Source organism: Diabrotica virgifera, chromosome 9 (assembly GCF_917563875.1).
Source record: "Diabrotica virgifera virgifera chromosome 9, PGI_DIABVI_V3a".
Classification (NCBI taxonomy): Eukaryota; Metazoa; Arthropoda; class Insecta; order Coleoptera; family Chrysomelidae; genus Diabrotica; species Diabrotica virgifera.
This window is the reverse complement of record NC_065451.1, coordinates 84,196,134-84,212,152: the sequence shown is the minus strand read 5'-3', so window position 1 is coordinate 84,212,152 and position 16,019 is coordinate 84,196,134. Positions and strand designations below refer to the sequence as shown.

At 36.1% G+C, this 16,019-nt stretch overlaps 1 protein-coding gene across 1 annotated transcript; it reads left to right on the top strand.

The window, feature by feature from the left end:
* The first annotated feature begins 220 nt into the window (after window positions 1-220).
* Window positions 221-2,155, top strand: LOC114339584 (uncharacterized). Its single transcript, XM_050660241.1, has one exon. The coding sequence runs from the start codon at window positions 221-223 to the stop codon at window positions 2,153-2,155; it is 1,935 nt and encodes a 644-aa protein (XP_050516198.1).
* The last annotated feature ends 13,864 nt before the right edge of the window (window positions 2,156-16,019 follow it).

Sequence of the window (16,019 nt, the reverse complement as noted above, 5' to 3'; positions counted from 1 at the left end):
ATTTGCACACCAAGCATGTAATTTGAACTTTAAAAAATTATTTGTTGTTCCCGTGGTTTTTCACAATTTTAGTGGTTACGATTCGCATTTTATGATTATTGATTTATGCAAACATGGGCACTTGAGTCTACTTCCAATTAATAAAGAAAAATATATTTCATTTACATTACACTCTGACGAACATCAAATTAAATTACGATTTATTGATTCACTAAGATTTATGGGAGCTTCACTCGACGAATTAGCATCAATTTTAGACACATCGGAAAAGAAGATTTTAAAACGAGAATTTAGTAATTTAGATGATGATACATTCAATTTGTTAACTTGTAAAGGAGTATTTTGTTACGATTATATCGATAGCGTGGAAAAATTAGATGAAACTTCTTTACCCAACATTAGGCATTTTTATAATAAGCTAAATAATGAATATATTAGTGAAGAGAAGTATGCTCATGCGCAGAATGTTTGGAATAAATTTAATTGTAAAAATTTGGGTGAATACAGCGATTTGTATTTGAAAACAGATATTCTGCTGCTGGCTGATGTGTTTGAGCAGTTTCGACAAAAATGTCGAGACACGTATAAACTAGATCCTGCTTGGTATTATACCATGCCAGGATACACGTGGGATTGTATGCTGAGATACACAAAATGTAAATTAGAATTGCTAAAAGATGTGGATATGATTTTGTTCATGGAAAAAGCCATAAGAGGCGGAATATCTGTTTGCAGCAACAGGTATTCGGAGGCCAACAACAAATACATGTCGACGTATGACCCCACACAACCCTCTAAATACATCATGTATTTAGACGTGAATAATCTGTATGGCTGGGCCATGAGTGAGGCTTTACCAATAGGAGGATTCAAATGGATTGAAGATGGTACCAAATTTGGTGTTGCATCAAAATCCACTAATCTTCCCGAAGGTCATATTGATATTATGTCAATACCAAATGATGCGAAAGAGGGCTATTTTTTCCAAGTTGACTTGGAGTATCCACGCGAATTGCATGATAAACACAAAGATTTTCCATTTGCTGCCGAACACCGCATTCCGCCCGGTTCAAAATTGCCAAAGTTAATACCAACCTTATATCACAAAACAAAATATATTATTCATTATAGAAATCTTAAACAGGCATTAGAGAACGGTTTAATTTTAACAAAGATACACAGAGTGTTGAAATTTAAACAATCTGCGTGGCTGCGACCATATATTGAGTTAAATACCAACTTACGAACAGCAGCCACAAGTAGCTTCGAAAAAAATCTCTTTAAATTAATGAATAATGCTGTGTTCGGTAAGACAATGGAGAACATAAGACGTCATCGTATCGTAAAATTATGTAAAAAATGGCATGGAAGGTACGGAGCTAAAAATTTGATTGCAAGTAGTCGATTTCATAGTCGAACGATCTTTCATGAGAATTTGGTGGCTATCGAACTGAAAAAATCAGAAGTATGCTTTAATAAACCCCTGTATATAGGCGCAGCAATCCTTGATATATCCAAATTATGTATGTACGATTTTCATTATAACTTTATGCTTCCAACGATGGGAGAAGAAAACTGTTCATTGCTGTACATGGACACAGACAGCTTTATTTATGAACTGCAATGTTCAGATGCATATAGAGAGGTTTTAAAAGCATATCCAAGCAAATTCGATACCTCCGACTACGCCGAAAATAACCCATATGACATAGAACGATTAAATAAAAAAATCCCTGGATTAATGAAGGATGAGGCAAATGGGAAAATAATTACACATTTTATTGGGCTAAGATCAAAAATGTACACATTTAAAATGCAAATAACAGACGTGGAGAGGGAAAAAGAAAGACAACGCCTGGAACGAAAACAACTAAACAAAGAGAGAATTGAAAGCGACGTAAGCAATTTGGGAATAACCAAAAAGGCAAAAGGAGTGAAATATAATGTCGTTCGAAATAAAATTACGTACGAAGACTATGAAAAATGTCTTAAAGAATTCAAAATTCAAAACGCAAGCCAAAGATGTATTCGGTCATATCAACATTCAGTATTTAGCATCGAACAATCCAAAACGGCTCTAAGTCCTTATGACGACAAGCGGTACTTAATACCAAAATCATTTAATACGCTTCCGTGGGGGCATTATAATACATAAAACGGCAGTGTCATCACTAAACATTTATTTGTTGTTGTTGTTGCAGAAATACAGCAAAAGAAAAGATGGTAACAACATTACGCACACAATCTATAAAAACTATTTGTGAAAATATCTTGAACATAACTGAATTTGTTGAGATGTCACCACTGCCGTGGAGCCTTACTGTAGAAATTTGTAATAATTATAGTATTTATCGCTTTCGAAAATTATATGAAACTGATTATTTGCATAAAATACAAATATGTGATCAAATAGATTTTGAACAAACAAAACGTGAAAACGAAGCAGAAAGAAATCATCTTTGTGAGTCAAATTATTATAAAGAGAAAGAACTTAATATGTATTGTGTTTGTTTTTCTGCATTTGTAGCAGATGCTATTGCTTTAAACTTTTGTTTTAGCTGTTTCAAACTTTTCCGAAACGTACTTAAATCAAAAAATAAATGTTATGGTTATGAACAGGTTCTTAATTGGAATGAATATCATGAATATGAAATAAAATATTTGTATGATTTAACAGATAATTGGTGTCAAAATTCGTTTGATCACGTCTTGTTTGATACAACTTGGTCCTTTCAATGTAGATGCTCAATGCATAAATAATTTTCTTCTTTTTGCGCAGTATATGGTTACTTAAAAAAAAAAGAAAAGATCACTTATCGCAAAGTTTTTGTAAATTGTATATAAAAAATATTATCCATTGTATAATGTAATTTTTATTAATAAAATTGTTTAATCTTAATTTTTGTTTGTTTTATTTATATTAGGTAAAAATAAAAGACAACATATTTATTAATATTATTTATTCACAACTATCCAAATCATTTACAACTTTATTGCTATAATACCATACATATTCATTCAAAGCTTGACTTAACAAAGTATCTGGAGAAATTTCACAAAACGCAGTTAAAGCGTGAAGTCGACTATATAAACTGTTACTCTTATGACAATTTTGCTGAATAAAGTATACAACATTTCTATAATACGAAAAAAACTGTAAATTGTCCAATAACGACACTCGTTGAGACACTAAATCAATGTTTGCTCTCAGGATCTGGCTTACATCATCTTCACATAAATAATATTCGATTCCGTGTTTCTCGATAGTCAGGAACTTTACATTTTCCATTACCAATTGTCTTAGTTTGCAGAAATCACCACACTCAAATTCGATTGGATCATACTCATCGGCATAGGTCGGCAAAGGTGGTATGAAAAATTCTTCCATAATTTGTATAAACATCTCAATTAGGGTAGTCCACTCGAATGTGTTTAAACTGATTCTTGTAAATTTACCATGTTGGTACAGAATAATGGATGGAGAAAACTGTCGAGCTGGAGATAGGCCAATTTTTATGTGAAAACATCCTATTGGATAGGTAGTTTCCAATAAATAATATGGTTCATCTTTGGCAGCTTCTTCATATTTTTCCAGTACTCGATCTAATTCAGCGTCGTAGATAATTGTCTCTTCACTTTCGTATCCGCTATCTTGAGAAGTCATAGTACTGCTGTTGCAACTGAATACACAAGTCGGTTGGAGAAACTCAAACTGAATATGACGGATGGTTGCTGAGAGAATTTATACTTTTTCAATCCCCCACTCTTTGCGTGTAATTGTCAGCATTTTCTAAAAAATGTATGTCTACGCGGCGTATCGAAATATAGATCCTTAAACTACATCTGAACTAGTAATCCAGCTGTTGTGTTTGCTATCCAATCCTAACCATTTAACATACATTTTATTGCCTTTTCGTCTAAGTACTTTTTCAACCAAGTAAATGTCGGGATTTTTTGTTTTCTGTAATTCTTCTTCGTAAAACCCGCCGCTAATCGGTGTACCTTGCATGTCTTCGAGCAAATACGTTATAGGATTCGTTATCTTAACTTGTACAATTCTAAATAATTCTGTAGTCCAATTGGGCGTGTAGGCCTTTTCAAAGAAATGTTTTGCCTTTGATATACGTACAATGTCGCCAACTTTAAATCTCCGTGGACCGGCAATCTTTAAATGACTATAATTTTTGTTTAAAATGGCTTTTTCATTGGATTTGTTGACATGAGATGGCTTGTATCCTGTTTTACTGTGCTTTGTATTGTTGTATTCCTCAGTGACTGTAGGTAGTACATCTAGCCATTTGTATGATCCATGTAAACTAAAATACTTGTACAACTTTGCTTTCAACGTTCTAATAACTCTTTCACAAATGGCAGCCTTCTTAACCGTGTATGTGCTGTAATGATTAATTTCGTGTTTTTCATTAAATTTTGAAATTTTCTGTTGTAAAATTCGGTTCCCTGATCAGATTGTAGGTTTTTCGGAACTCTTTGAGTACGGGCGAGAATATCCGAAAATGCGCGAGTAATTTCCTCACCTGTTTTGTTCTTTAGAGGACGTGTCCAAACAAATTTTGAAAAACAATCAATTACAACTAGTATTAGTTTGTAATTTTTATTTTGGTGCGCATAAGGACGCATTTCAGCCAAATCCATCTGCCACAAGTCATCGATTCCTTTGATTATTGTTCGTCGACGAGGATAGTTTTTTCGTGATGGTTTATGCAACTCATACACCACCTGTTCCTTTTCTTTAGACATTTTTATAAACGACTTTCAATTGCTGTTAGGCGGGTATCTATATTCATCGAATGAAGGTTGTCTACTACATCCTGTAATGCCGCGTTCATTTCTTTTATCTTCTTTTCCATCTTCATATCGTATATCGCATGATGTGCAATGGTTTCTGCAGCCGATTTTATATTCTTATCCGTATCCTTTTTTAGTGTATTCAAATCATCTTTGAATATTTTTTGCAACTTTTGCTCGAGAAGTGGAACTGTGGTTTTATGAAGCTCTTTTCTTACTTCGTTTAGTTCCATGGTTAAATTCTTTATATCATTAGTTTTTTGCTGCAACAACTTATTTACATTATTCTCCGTGTCCTTTTTTAGTGTATTCAAATCATTTTTCATTATTTTCTGCAACTTCTGCTCGAGAAGTGGAACTGTAGTTTTATGAAGCTCTTCTCTTACTTCATTTAGTCCGATGGCTAAACCTTCTATCTCCCCAGTTTTTTGCTGCAACAACTCACCATGTGTTTGAATTAATGGTGACTGTATGTTACGCAACTCATTTATTTGTGCATCGACGTATTTTTTCGTTGCAGCATCACCATTTTCTGATGGATCCTTGACATTGCAAATTTTCACATTTTCGGCATTAATATTTCCGTCAGAAGTATGTGGAAATGTAACTCGCGTCACCTTTTGAGCGCTACCACCACCACCACGAGAATGATGACCGAATTTGTCGACACTCATAATGGAAATGATATTGTCATTCCCAGTTACTCTATTATATTAGCTTCTTTTAGTTCATTGATGATGGCTACAATTTCGTTGTCGAGAGATGTGTTGCCGGCGTCTTTCGAAGCCACCAAGAGTTGAAGACGATCCACCAATTCATTTGGGTCGTCCCAGTAAATATATTCCCTAGGCAAATCATTGTATGTCAAATGCGTAGGTAATCCAGAACCGACATCTCCTCTACTAGTTTCTGTATGACGACGTTGAGGTATTAATGATGGAAGATTAGGTTTAATAATTTCCTTCCACTTGTAGCCGTGGGTTCCCTTTAGTGTACCATCCCGTCTTTTATGAGCGCCGGTTATATCCAACAATGAAATATAGTCTTTAACGTCTTCTTCTTTAAAATGATCAGGGTCTTTGTAAAATATTAACTCATATAGTCCACGTGTCCCTTTAACATATTTTCCTTTCGTTACAATCCTACCATCCCGAGTGAAATTAATATCAGTGGAACCAAGTGCCCATTTTGCCGTTTTGCTATCATAGGTTGGACCGTATACCTTATCTATTTGATCTGAAGATATCCCGTGATTTATCACGTAAGGTTGAATTAGAGAATGATATTGGTCTAGGTAATCTTGAAATACTTGTTCGGATACTTCATCTTGCGATTGGTTTGTTTCTATGTTATCTTCGTATTCTTCATCTTCTTTATCGTTGTTTTCAAACACATCTCCATCACTTATAAATGATAATGGTGGTGTAGGATTTTCCTCTCTATCTGGCTCCTTTTTTAGTCCTACTTGTTCCTTTTTCACCTCTTCTTCTTCTTTTTTAACTTGTCTAAACTTGTTATCGATAGCATGATGCAACGTTTTTGATGATTGCGCAATATTCTTGAGTGGTTTCGAGATTGGTTTAAAAAGTTTATTTAGTGACTCATCTTGTTCTGTCTTGCCTAATTTCAATGCCAAATATTTTTTGCGAATTGATCTAGCCAATTCGGCAACTTTCTTCTTGCGCATGGCAATGGCGACCGCATCATAAGACATTTTGTTGACAACTAAACAATACATCAACTTACAATTTTATATATTTATCAAATCCTTTGCGGTATCGGCCATTGTTAAGGGGAAAATCTTTCATAATGACCAAAGTACCATAGCGGTCTGTCGTCCAACATTCTGAACACATTTTTTTAAATTCATCAAACGACATGTCTGGCGATACGTGTTCATCAAATATATGCTTCAAATTTATCTCGTCCTGCTTGAATAATACAATCATGTTACAATTGTCTCTTATTAGCTGCTTCGGTATTTTTGAATATGTTTGACATAAATAAGCGGCATCGATATTTTTATGTCTGCACATGGAATAATACTCGCGAATCTTCTGTTGGCCATCACATGCAACATCGTCAAATAAAAAAATTGAGTTTGGTTGTGCTTCATCTGGACTGATAATTTCTTCATTGTCTTTGAATGGAAAGTACCCAACACCTTTGACTTGGGCTATTACATCTTGCAGTAGTTGGTATTTCGGTTGAAAAAGGGATTTCGAATAAACATAGACATTTTTGAATTTGGCGCCATTCGGATTAAATAATAGTGATAGCATGACATTCGTTTTTCCGCACCCACTTGGACCGCAAATAATGGCTCTAAATGAGTTTGGTAGCAATTTACCATGTTTACTGACTGTCACTTTCTGGACAATGTCCAGATTATCAATTGGCAACGTCTGCTCTTGTTGAACGATCTTCATCGTGTGGCAAGTGTAGTACATAAGTACGGCAATATATTATAGATGTCATCACTTGCATGGCATCAGTCCAATGTTGGTCGTCGAAGGAGGAGGTCTCGTGAACTCTTTAATTAATAAACTGCCATTTGAGCTACATATTCCTGGCGGTTATCAGTACTGTGGACGTAAGTAACTTTGCGACAATTTTGTTGTGTTTTATAAGTAAAAAAAAATACGTTCTTTATAGCTGGAACAAAACTACAAAAACGTCTTGCACGTGGAGATCCAGGTATTAATCCATTAGACGCAGCTTGTAAACAACACGATATCGCTTACTCGCAGCATTCATCTCTCGAAGAACGTCACAAGGCCGATAAAGAATTGGAAAATAGAGCCTGGGAGCGATTCAAGTCGAAAGACGCTAGCTTTGGTGAAAAAACTGCTGCCTTACTTGTAACCGGTGGAATGAAGACGAAAAGAAAATTGGGAATGGGATGTCAGTTACGTCGTGGAAGAAAGGGGCGTTACTCTTTCAATCGCGATGTTGTCTCAAAAATTGCAAAGTCCATGAAGAGAGGAGCATCGTTACACGATACTGCTTTGACTGCTGTACGAATTGCAAAATCCATAATCAAAAGACTTGGCGGCCGAAAAGAAATTGATGTTCCTCGCGTACTACCACTAAAATCTGGAGGTTTCCTACCCCTCATACCTCTCTTTGCTGGTCTTTCGGCACTGGGGGCTTTAGCAGGAGGTGCTGCGGGGGTGGCAAAAACTGTGGTCGACGCAAAAAATGCCCAAAAGAAATTGGAGGAGGATATACGTCATAATAAGGCAATGGAACATATCGGTTCGGGTCTGTACCTACGTAAGAAACCCAGAGGCGGATTCGGCTTGTATTTGAAAAAAAACTTCCAATAAAGCTGCCCAATCGTCCGCTGTACGACTTGGACATTGCACATTACGCGAAAATACTTAACATACCACATTTTCGAGGAGTTTTCATGAATGACGCTCTGCCTAGAGACGGTCCTCGACAACGAGAATGTGCAATAGTTAACTTGGATGTGTCCGCGCATAACGGAACACATTGGGTAGCATATAGAAAGATAAACAACGACGTGGAATATTTCGATTCATTTGGTAATTTGAAGCCGACCAAAGAACTTGTGAAATATCTGGGTGCACGTGCCAGAATTTTCTACAATAATCACCAGTATCAAACTTACAATCAAATCGTTTGTGGGCATTTATGCTTAAAATTTTTATATAATGGACAGTAGTAGATTGCTTATGTCCCATATGTTTCGCGAAAAATGTTTTACGGAATATAGTGAAGAAGAACTAAAACACATACCGCTAGAGTATATTATACGGACTGTTAGACCTTCAGAATTGTTAAGTATATGGCATAAATTACCTGGGGAATATCGAGGAGAATTTAACTTGCAGATACTACTTCCGTGCTTCGTACATTACAACAGACCAGATTGGAGGACTCACTGGGATGGACCACCCGATTCTCAAGCATCTTGTCATTTATGTAAACTTGCTTTAGAACAAATAAAAAATATGTGAAAAAAAAAATTGGTGTTTATTCAACTATATATATAAACCTATTAATCTATCGACTTGAATCAGTCATCATGTCGCAGTTGTTGAGAGTAGTTAGCACCACTTATACATTTTCATTTCAACCACCCACACCAATCGTGTTGGATCCGAAAAAAGATTACGAAATAGCTCTTCGTGCCTTCCATTCCTACAACAGTATACCGAACATTGAAAATAACAAGTTTTATTACTGCAATGACAAAAACAAATGGCAAAACTTTGCTTTTCCCGATGGATGTTATGAAATTGCCGATATTGAAGAATACATACAAAAGAAACTGGGTGCTGACAATGAGCTTAAACCAGAATCGATATTTAGTCTAAAACCTAACCACAACACGTTGCAGTGTCAAATATTTAGCAAATATAGGATTTCGTTTAAGCAACCTGATAGCCTTGGTACAGTATTGGGATTTTCTCCGGCAATACTCAATCCTGGACGGATACATACTTCGAATCTACCTGTTAGGATTATTAAAGTATCTAGCATACGCTTTGAATGTAACATTAGTACTGGAGCCTTCGACGGTAACAGACCTGCTCATACGATCTACGAATTTGTCATACAATCAAATCCTGGGTACGCAATTGACGAAACTCCTCACAATTTGTTGTATTTACCCGTTGTGCCGCAGCGTGAACTTACCAATATCACTGTCTTGGCTCTCGATCAAGAAGGACGACCTGTAAACTTTAGAGGAGAAGAGAGCACATTGGTGCTGGAACTTAGATCAAGAGGGAAATGGGACTAGTAATAAGGTCATCTACTGCTCAAAGGACACCATTAGTTGTGCAGCCGTCCAAGCGACAACATCGTATTAAAAGAACACCATTAGTTGTGCAACCGTCCAAGCGACAATATCGTATTAAAAGAACACCATTAGTTGTGTCGAAGCGGAAACCTCTTACGTTCGCAAAAAAATTGTTTTTACAATCACTTGGTTTTAAACTAAAAAATGACAACAATGTATGGAAAACGAGCTCGTTCAAACGACAGCAGCGTAATGCCTCCAATATTCGATATTTATCGTAAGCCAATGTTTGATGAGTCGATTCGAAAGGCCGAATACCGAACTTATGCACCATTCATCAAATCATTCAACTGTAATGATATTGTAGAATTTAGCATTAATCAAGTTGACTCGTTTTTTGCAATGAGCGAAACCTTGTTGTGCATTAAAGGATCACTCGTCGATAAAGAAGGATCTGGCGTAGTCAAACTAGCCAACAATGTGGGTGCTTTTCTTTTCGATTCGTGTACGTACAGCGAAAGCGCACGGGAGATGGAAACAGTGCGGGATCCTGGTATCGTAAGTGCTGTACGTGCCATGACGTGTTACAATCAAGAAGATTCCCATTATATGGTTATGGCGGGTTGGAATTACCCTAATGATCCCATTCTACACGATGCAGATAATTCATTCAACATACAGATACCTCTTAAGCATATTTTTAACATTTTCAACGATTATCCAATGATTACGTGTGGTCGTCAAACAATAAGACTAGTTCGAGCTCGAAACGACAACGATTGTTTAATTATTACTGATGAAACTACAAAAGCAAAGATTAACATCACCAACATTGAACTCAGAGTGAAGCACATATTTCCAAATGACGAAATTAAACTAGAACTAATGAAGTCCATTCAACAAGATCAACCTATAGTTATTCCATTTAGAAAGTGGGAATTGCACGAATTGCCTACCATTACCAAAGGTGCTAGGCGTGAAGTTTGGGCCGTCAAAACTAGCACATCAGTTGAAAGACCACGTTATGTCATTGTTTTCTTTCAAACAGGCAAACGTAACACGATTACAGCTGATCCTACCTTATTTGACAATGTTAGCATCCAAAGTATTAGATTATCCTTAAATGGAGAATATTGGCCAAACGAGAGAATGCAGTTGGATTTCAGCAAAACTGACTACAACGAGGCCTATTTCAACTATACCGAATTTTATCCCAGCTACGTACATTCCCACCAAAAGCGACCTCTACTCGATTTCTCAGCTTTCAAGAATCGTGCATTGTTCGTCATCGACTGTTCAAAACAAGAAGAAAGCATGAAAGCATCCACTGTTGACGTAAAACTAGATATTGAAGCACATAATGGTTTTCCCGAAAATACCAAGGCCTACTGCATTATAATTCACGACTGCGTAATGGAGTACTACCCACTTACCGAAATTGTAAAAAGTCTAAATTAGACGCATAAAGTGTCAGTAGTACAAGAGCAGTCATCATGAGAGTAGCATTCGTAGATATTCAGGGATTCGCTGTGGACGGGTGGTTTGTTCCCAAAGAACTTACCATCGAAATAGGTTTTAAACGAAGTCATTACATCTTTTTACCTCCGAAACCATTCAATGCGCTAAGTAATGATGATAAGAAGACAGCATCATACGTGGAGAAAAAACTGCTTGGCATTCGATATTCTGATGGAGCAGTAGAATTGTCCAAAATAAATGAAATACTAGAAACCAAGTTGTTGTATGCAGCCGATTACATATACGTTCGAGGAGAACAAAAAGCAGAATTTTTAAGCAAGAAATGTCACATTTTTGGAGTTTTTCCCCTTATTATTGATGTTTGCAAGTTTGATGGCACGCCTCTTGCTACTGGAAACGTTGGTCCTGCTACAAACCCCTGTCACGCCGTTGGACTATTTTCGTGTACAGAAAGAAATGTGGATCGTCTACGTCACTGGTTTTCTTATACAATATTACCATTGTAATTTTTCTATGTATAAATAAATATTTTTAGAGAGAGATTTTTGCTTTTTTATTTAAACACCTTATTTACTGATCAAGTCTTATATTACATGAAGATTCAAATTTTCTCTTTACAATTTCAAACATAATTTTTAAAATTAAGATAAATATAGATGCTAATATTACACAAGACATTGCAAAGACATTGTCTATTTCACTTTTCACATACTCGCTGGTGTTGTTGCTGGCACCCATGGTGTAGGCTGAATACGTCTCAATGGATATGTAGCTTGTGGTAGTTTTCTAAAAGCGTAAAGACCTTGCTGCTGCTGCTGTAAATTCAACTCTTCAGGCTTCCACGTTTTGTCCTCAATATGCAAACTATCGAAATGTCTTTTAATTTGTTTTATATCCTCATATGATTTAATATCTTTATTTAACTGATTAAGTTTAGTTTGAAATTCCATAACCCTATGTATGTACTCGGTGGGATTCATATCAGTACTGAACATGCTCAGTGTCACAATGTCTCATAAATGCCACGTTCTGCGTCAAATGTCGGACGGAAAACTGAACAATGTCACATATCTACGTCAAATGTCACGTTCTGCGTCGAATGTCAGCGCTTTGCCACGTCACACATAAATGTCACGTCATACGTCAAATCTCACGTTCTGTTAGGCACTATACGGAAAAGAAGAAGAACTGACAGTTAATATTGAACGTTGACAGAAGAAGAATTGACAGTTGGCTTTTCCACGCAATCGTTGACATAAGATTTAACGGACGAAAAAAGAAGAAGAAGAATTGACAAACGAAAAGAAGAAGAAGAATTGACAGTTGGCTTCTGTGTCGCCACCGCTTTCATTTGACACCCCATACGTCAAAATCGGACCAATAGCAACGAAGATATGCTGTAATGCCCTTTTGACACTGCCGCCATCTTTTTTATGTGTTCGTTACCCCCTCCCCGTTCCGACGAGCCCTCTTACGTCAAAATCGGACCAATAGAAACGAAGATATGACGTAATGCCCTTTTGGCACTGCCGCCATCTTTTTTATGTGTTCGTTACCCCCTCCCCGTTCCGACGAACCCTCTTACGTCAAAATCGGACCAATAGAAAAGAAGATATGACGTAATGCCCTTTTGGCATATTCCGATGCGCACGCCACATACTACGTTCAACCCCCTTTTTCATCCCCTTTCCAACGATACGTCACACGTCATCCTACGTTAAGCCGTTTGGCATTTATTAATATTTAAGGGTTGCGATTTAGGGGTTGCGCCAGAAACCGCTTTGCCTATCTACTCTCTTTATTTTGGTTTTCATTTCCGAAATTGTCTGAAAATTGTATTCCTGCATTAAATTTGAGCTTACATATTAATTAAGTCTATCAATGTATATAAAACATAACATGTTTTGCTTTTTTCCAGAAGAATAGCTTCACAATGCATAGTAAAAAATGTTGAATGGGTGAAAATATTAAAATTATTTAACCCTTTGACTGCGGGAACCGCATATTTGCGTAATTTCAGTAGTGCACGAGATGTGCGGGAAACGCATATATGCAACAGGGCTAACCGCTTCGCTGCGGTTAGCGATTATTTGCGTATAAACAAAATATAACATAAAAAAATATATAAAATATAATGTCATCAGATTTTTTCTGAATGAGTGGGCGTGAACGCCCACCTAAAGTGCGTCGAGCGGGATGAGTAGGAGGGGTAACTGAGAAGGTGTTTAGTATTGCGGATGCGTTGGTAAATACCGTAAAGTGAATATTGTCGCTAATTATTACGTTTTGTTTGAAATCAAAAATACTGGTAATAAGTATTACATCATGCCGTCGCCACCAAAAAGGGGTAAATATTATTCGATGGCGGAATTGGAAGAAATTGTGACACAAAGTGATTCAGAAGATGAGTTTTTATTTGAAAGTGATATATCTCATGATTCGGCTGAAGAAATTGAACGAGAGGTTATAACATCTATTGAGTTCTACCACAGACGAGAGAGACGATCACCATGAGAGTAACGTGGGTGACGAGACAGAGGAAAACGAGGAACCTGGTGATAGAATCGATGAAAATCTGAGATGGGAAAACATAAACATTCAGCCGCATATATTTCCTTTTGATTCTATTAATTCTGGGCATAATATTCCAGATCTTTTTGATAACTGTTCCGAATACGAATGTTTCCAAGTATTTTTTGGAGAGGATATAACCAGTTTCATAGTCACTGAAACTAATAAATTTCATAAATACATTGTTGACAGCAAAGAGCTTGGGTCACGTTCTAGATTGAACGAATGGAAAGACACAGATGCAAAAGAAATTCATCGTTTTTTTGCCCTAAATTTCCTGGGTGAAAAAACTTCAAATACAAGACGAACTGATCAACGAATTGTTTGATTGAAACACCTGCTTTCAAGAAAACAATGTCACGAGACCGATTTTTAGCAATAATTAGTATGGTGCATATTTCGGATAATAATTTAGCAAGGGATGATAATACTTTACGTAAAATTCGAAGAATTTTGAATCATATTAAGATCAAATTCACAGAATCGTTTAACCCATACAAAGAATTATGCGTTGATGAAAGTCTAATGTTATATAAGGGAAGGCTTTTTTCAAGCAATTCATTCCCTCAAAGCGACATCGATTCGGTGTGAAATTTTTTTGTGTTATGTGACTCATCTACTGGGTATATATTAGATTTTGTGATTTATACTGGAGCAACAACAGAAACTGTGAATTCTAGTTTCGGCAAATCTGAAGGTGTAGTTCAAACTCTTCTTGACTCCTATTTGGACAAAGGTCATATGTTATTTGTAGATAATTGGTACAGTAGTCCTGATCTGTTTTTATGGTTACATGATCGTTGCACTAACGCTTGCGGGACTGTGCGTAAAAATAGAAAACAAATGCCAAAAATTGAGGAACAGTTAAGAAAGGTGAGTCTGTATTCCGTACGGCTAAAAACCGACTAATTGCCATTAAGTGGTATGATAAACGAGAAGTATTCATGCTTAGTACAGCACATGACAAACATGTAGTAGAACCGGAAAAACTGATAGAAAAACAAATAGACCAATAGTAAAACCGCAGTGTGTTATTGATTATAATAAAAATATGGGATCTGTAGATAAAACCGACATGCTGCTCAACTCAATTGAGTGTGTTCGAAGATCCACTAAGTGGTACAAATAGGTATTTTTCCATATTATGGATATGGCACTGCTAAATAGTCATATCTTATTCCAAGATGCCACAAAAAAAGATGCCATTAGCCAAATTTCATTTGAATTTGATTTCGCAAATGATTGAATTAAATTTAGACGACTTCGTATACAGGCCAAGAAGAGCAGAAAATTCCGCTCCATTTCGTTTAACTGGTAGACGTTTCCCAAGAAAAATTGCCTCAACAAACCAAAACCAGTCGACAGGCAGAAAAAGATGTTTTGTTTGTAGCAAAAATAAATTGCGGAAAGAAACAGTTTACATGTGCGAACCATGTGATGTCGGGTTGTGCGTGAGACCTTGTTTTGAAAAATACCACACTCTACGAAATCTATAATGTCTACATTTGTATTTTTTCATTTTTTAGAGAAAAATCATCCGTTTAAATTTTTTTATGCAATTTTGTTGTTATTAAAATTAATTTTTGGGTTATTTAGTTTTTTTTTCGAGCCTATAATCCTTTAGTGAACCCTATCATTTGTTTTACTACATTATTATATTATAATAGTTGTAGAATTAGCAATAAATAGTTGAAATAAAATAAAAAATAAAACAAATGATAGAATTCCGACAACTAAGTCAACTGTAACGTAAAAGCCAAAAATATTTGCTTCACTGCGGGAGACGTCTATTAGCGCCGCAGTGACGGGATACAAATCCGCTCAGCCGCTCCGCAGCGAAAAGGTTAAGTAATTAGTTTATGCATTTTAAATTTTTGTTTAGGTCCAAATTCTTAAATTGTTGTATTTCGAATTATTTAAAAATACTTATGCACCTCGTGGCCACGAAATAACCTTTTGACTTATAGCCATGTGGTGCATACTTGCTTCTCATATAATACTGAGGAGAACAAACATGTCGTGCCTTATTTATATATACACATACATTTCTATAAGTATATTATTCAGTTATACTTACATCCTTCCATCCCTTTATAGTTTTGGACGGCCCCATTTTGTTTAACTCGGCAGTCAGCCTTTCCCCATGGTATTTATTTTTCCCAGGTCATTTGGGTGAAACTTGCTTGTCGTTAGAATCTTATTTTGTTCTAAGAAGGAAATTAAGAATTCTTTTTGTTGTTTAGTTGTTCTAGGAGCACGAGACATGTTTGAAACAACCAAAAACAACTAACAACACGGAAACACGACGTTGCATATGCACATACGACAACGGTAAACACAAACAACAAACACAAAAAGAATACAAAAACGTAAATATTTCAAGATATTT

Coding starts and splice junctions, on each gene's coding strand:
- LOC114339584 (XM_050660241.1), top strand. CDS start 221: ATGGGAGCTTCACTCGACGAATTAGCATCAATTTTAGACACATCGGAA.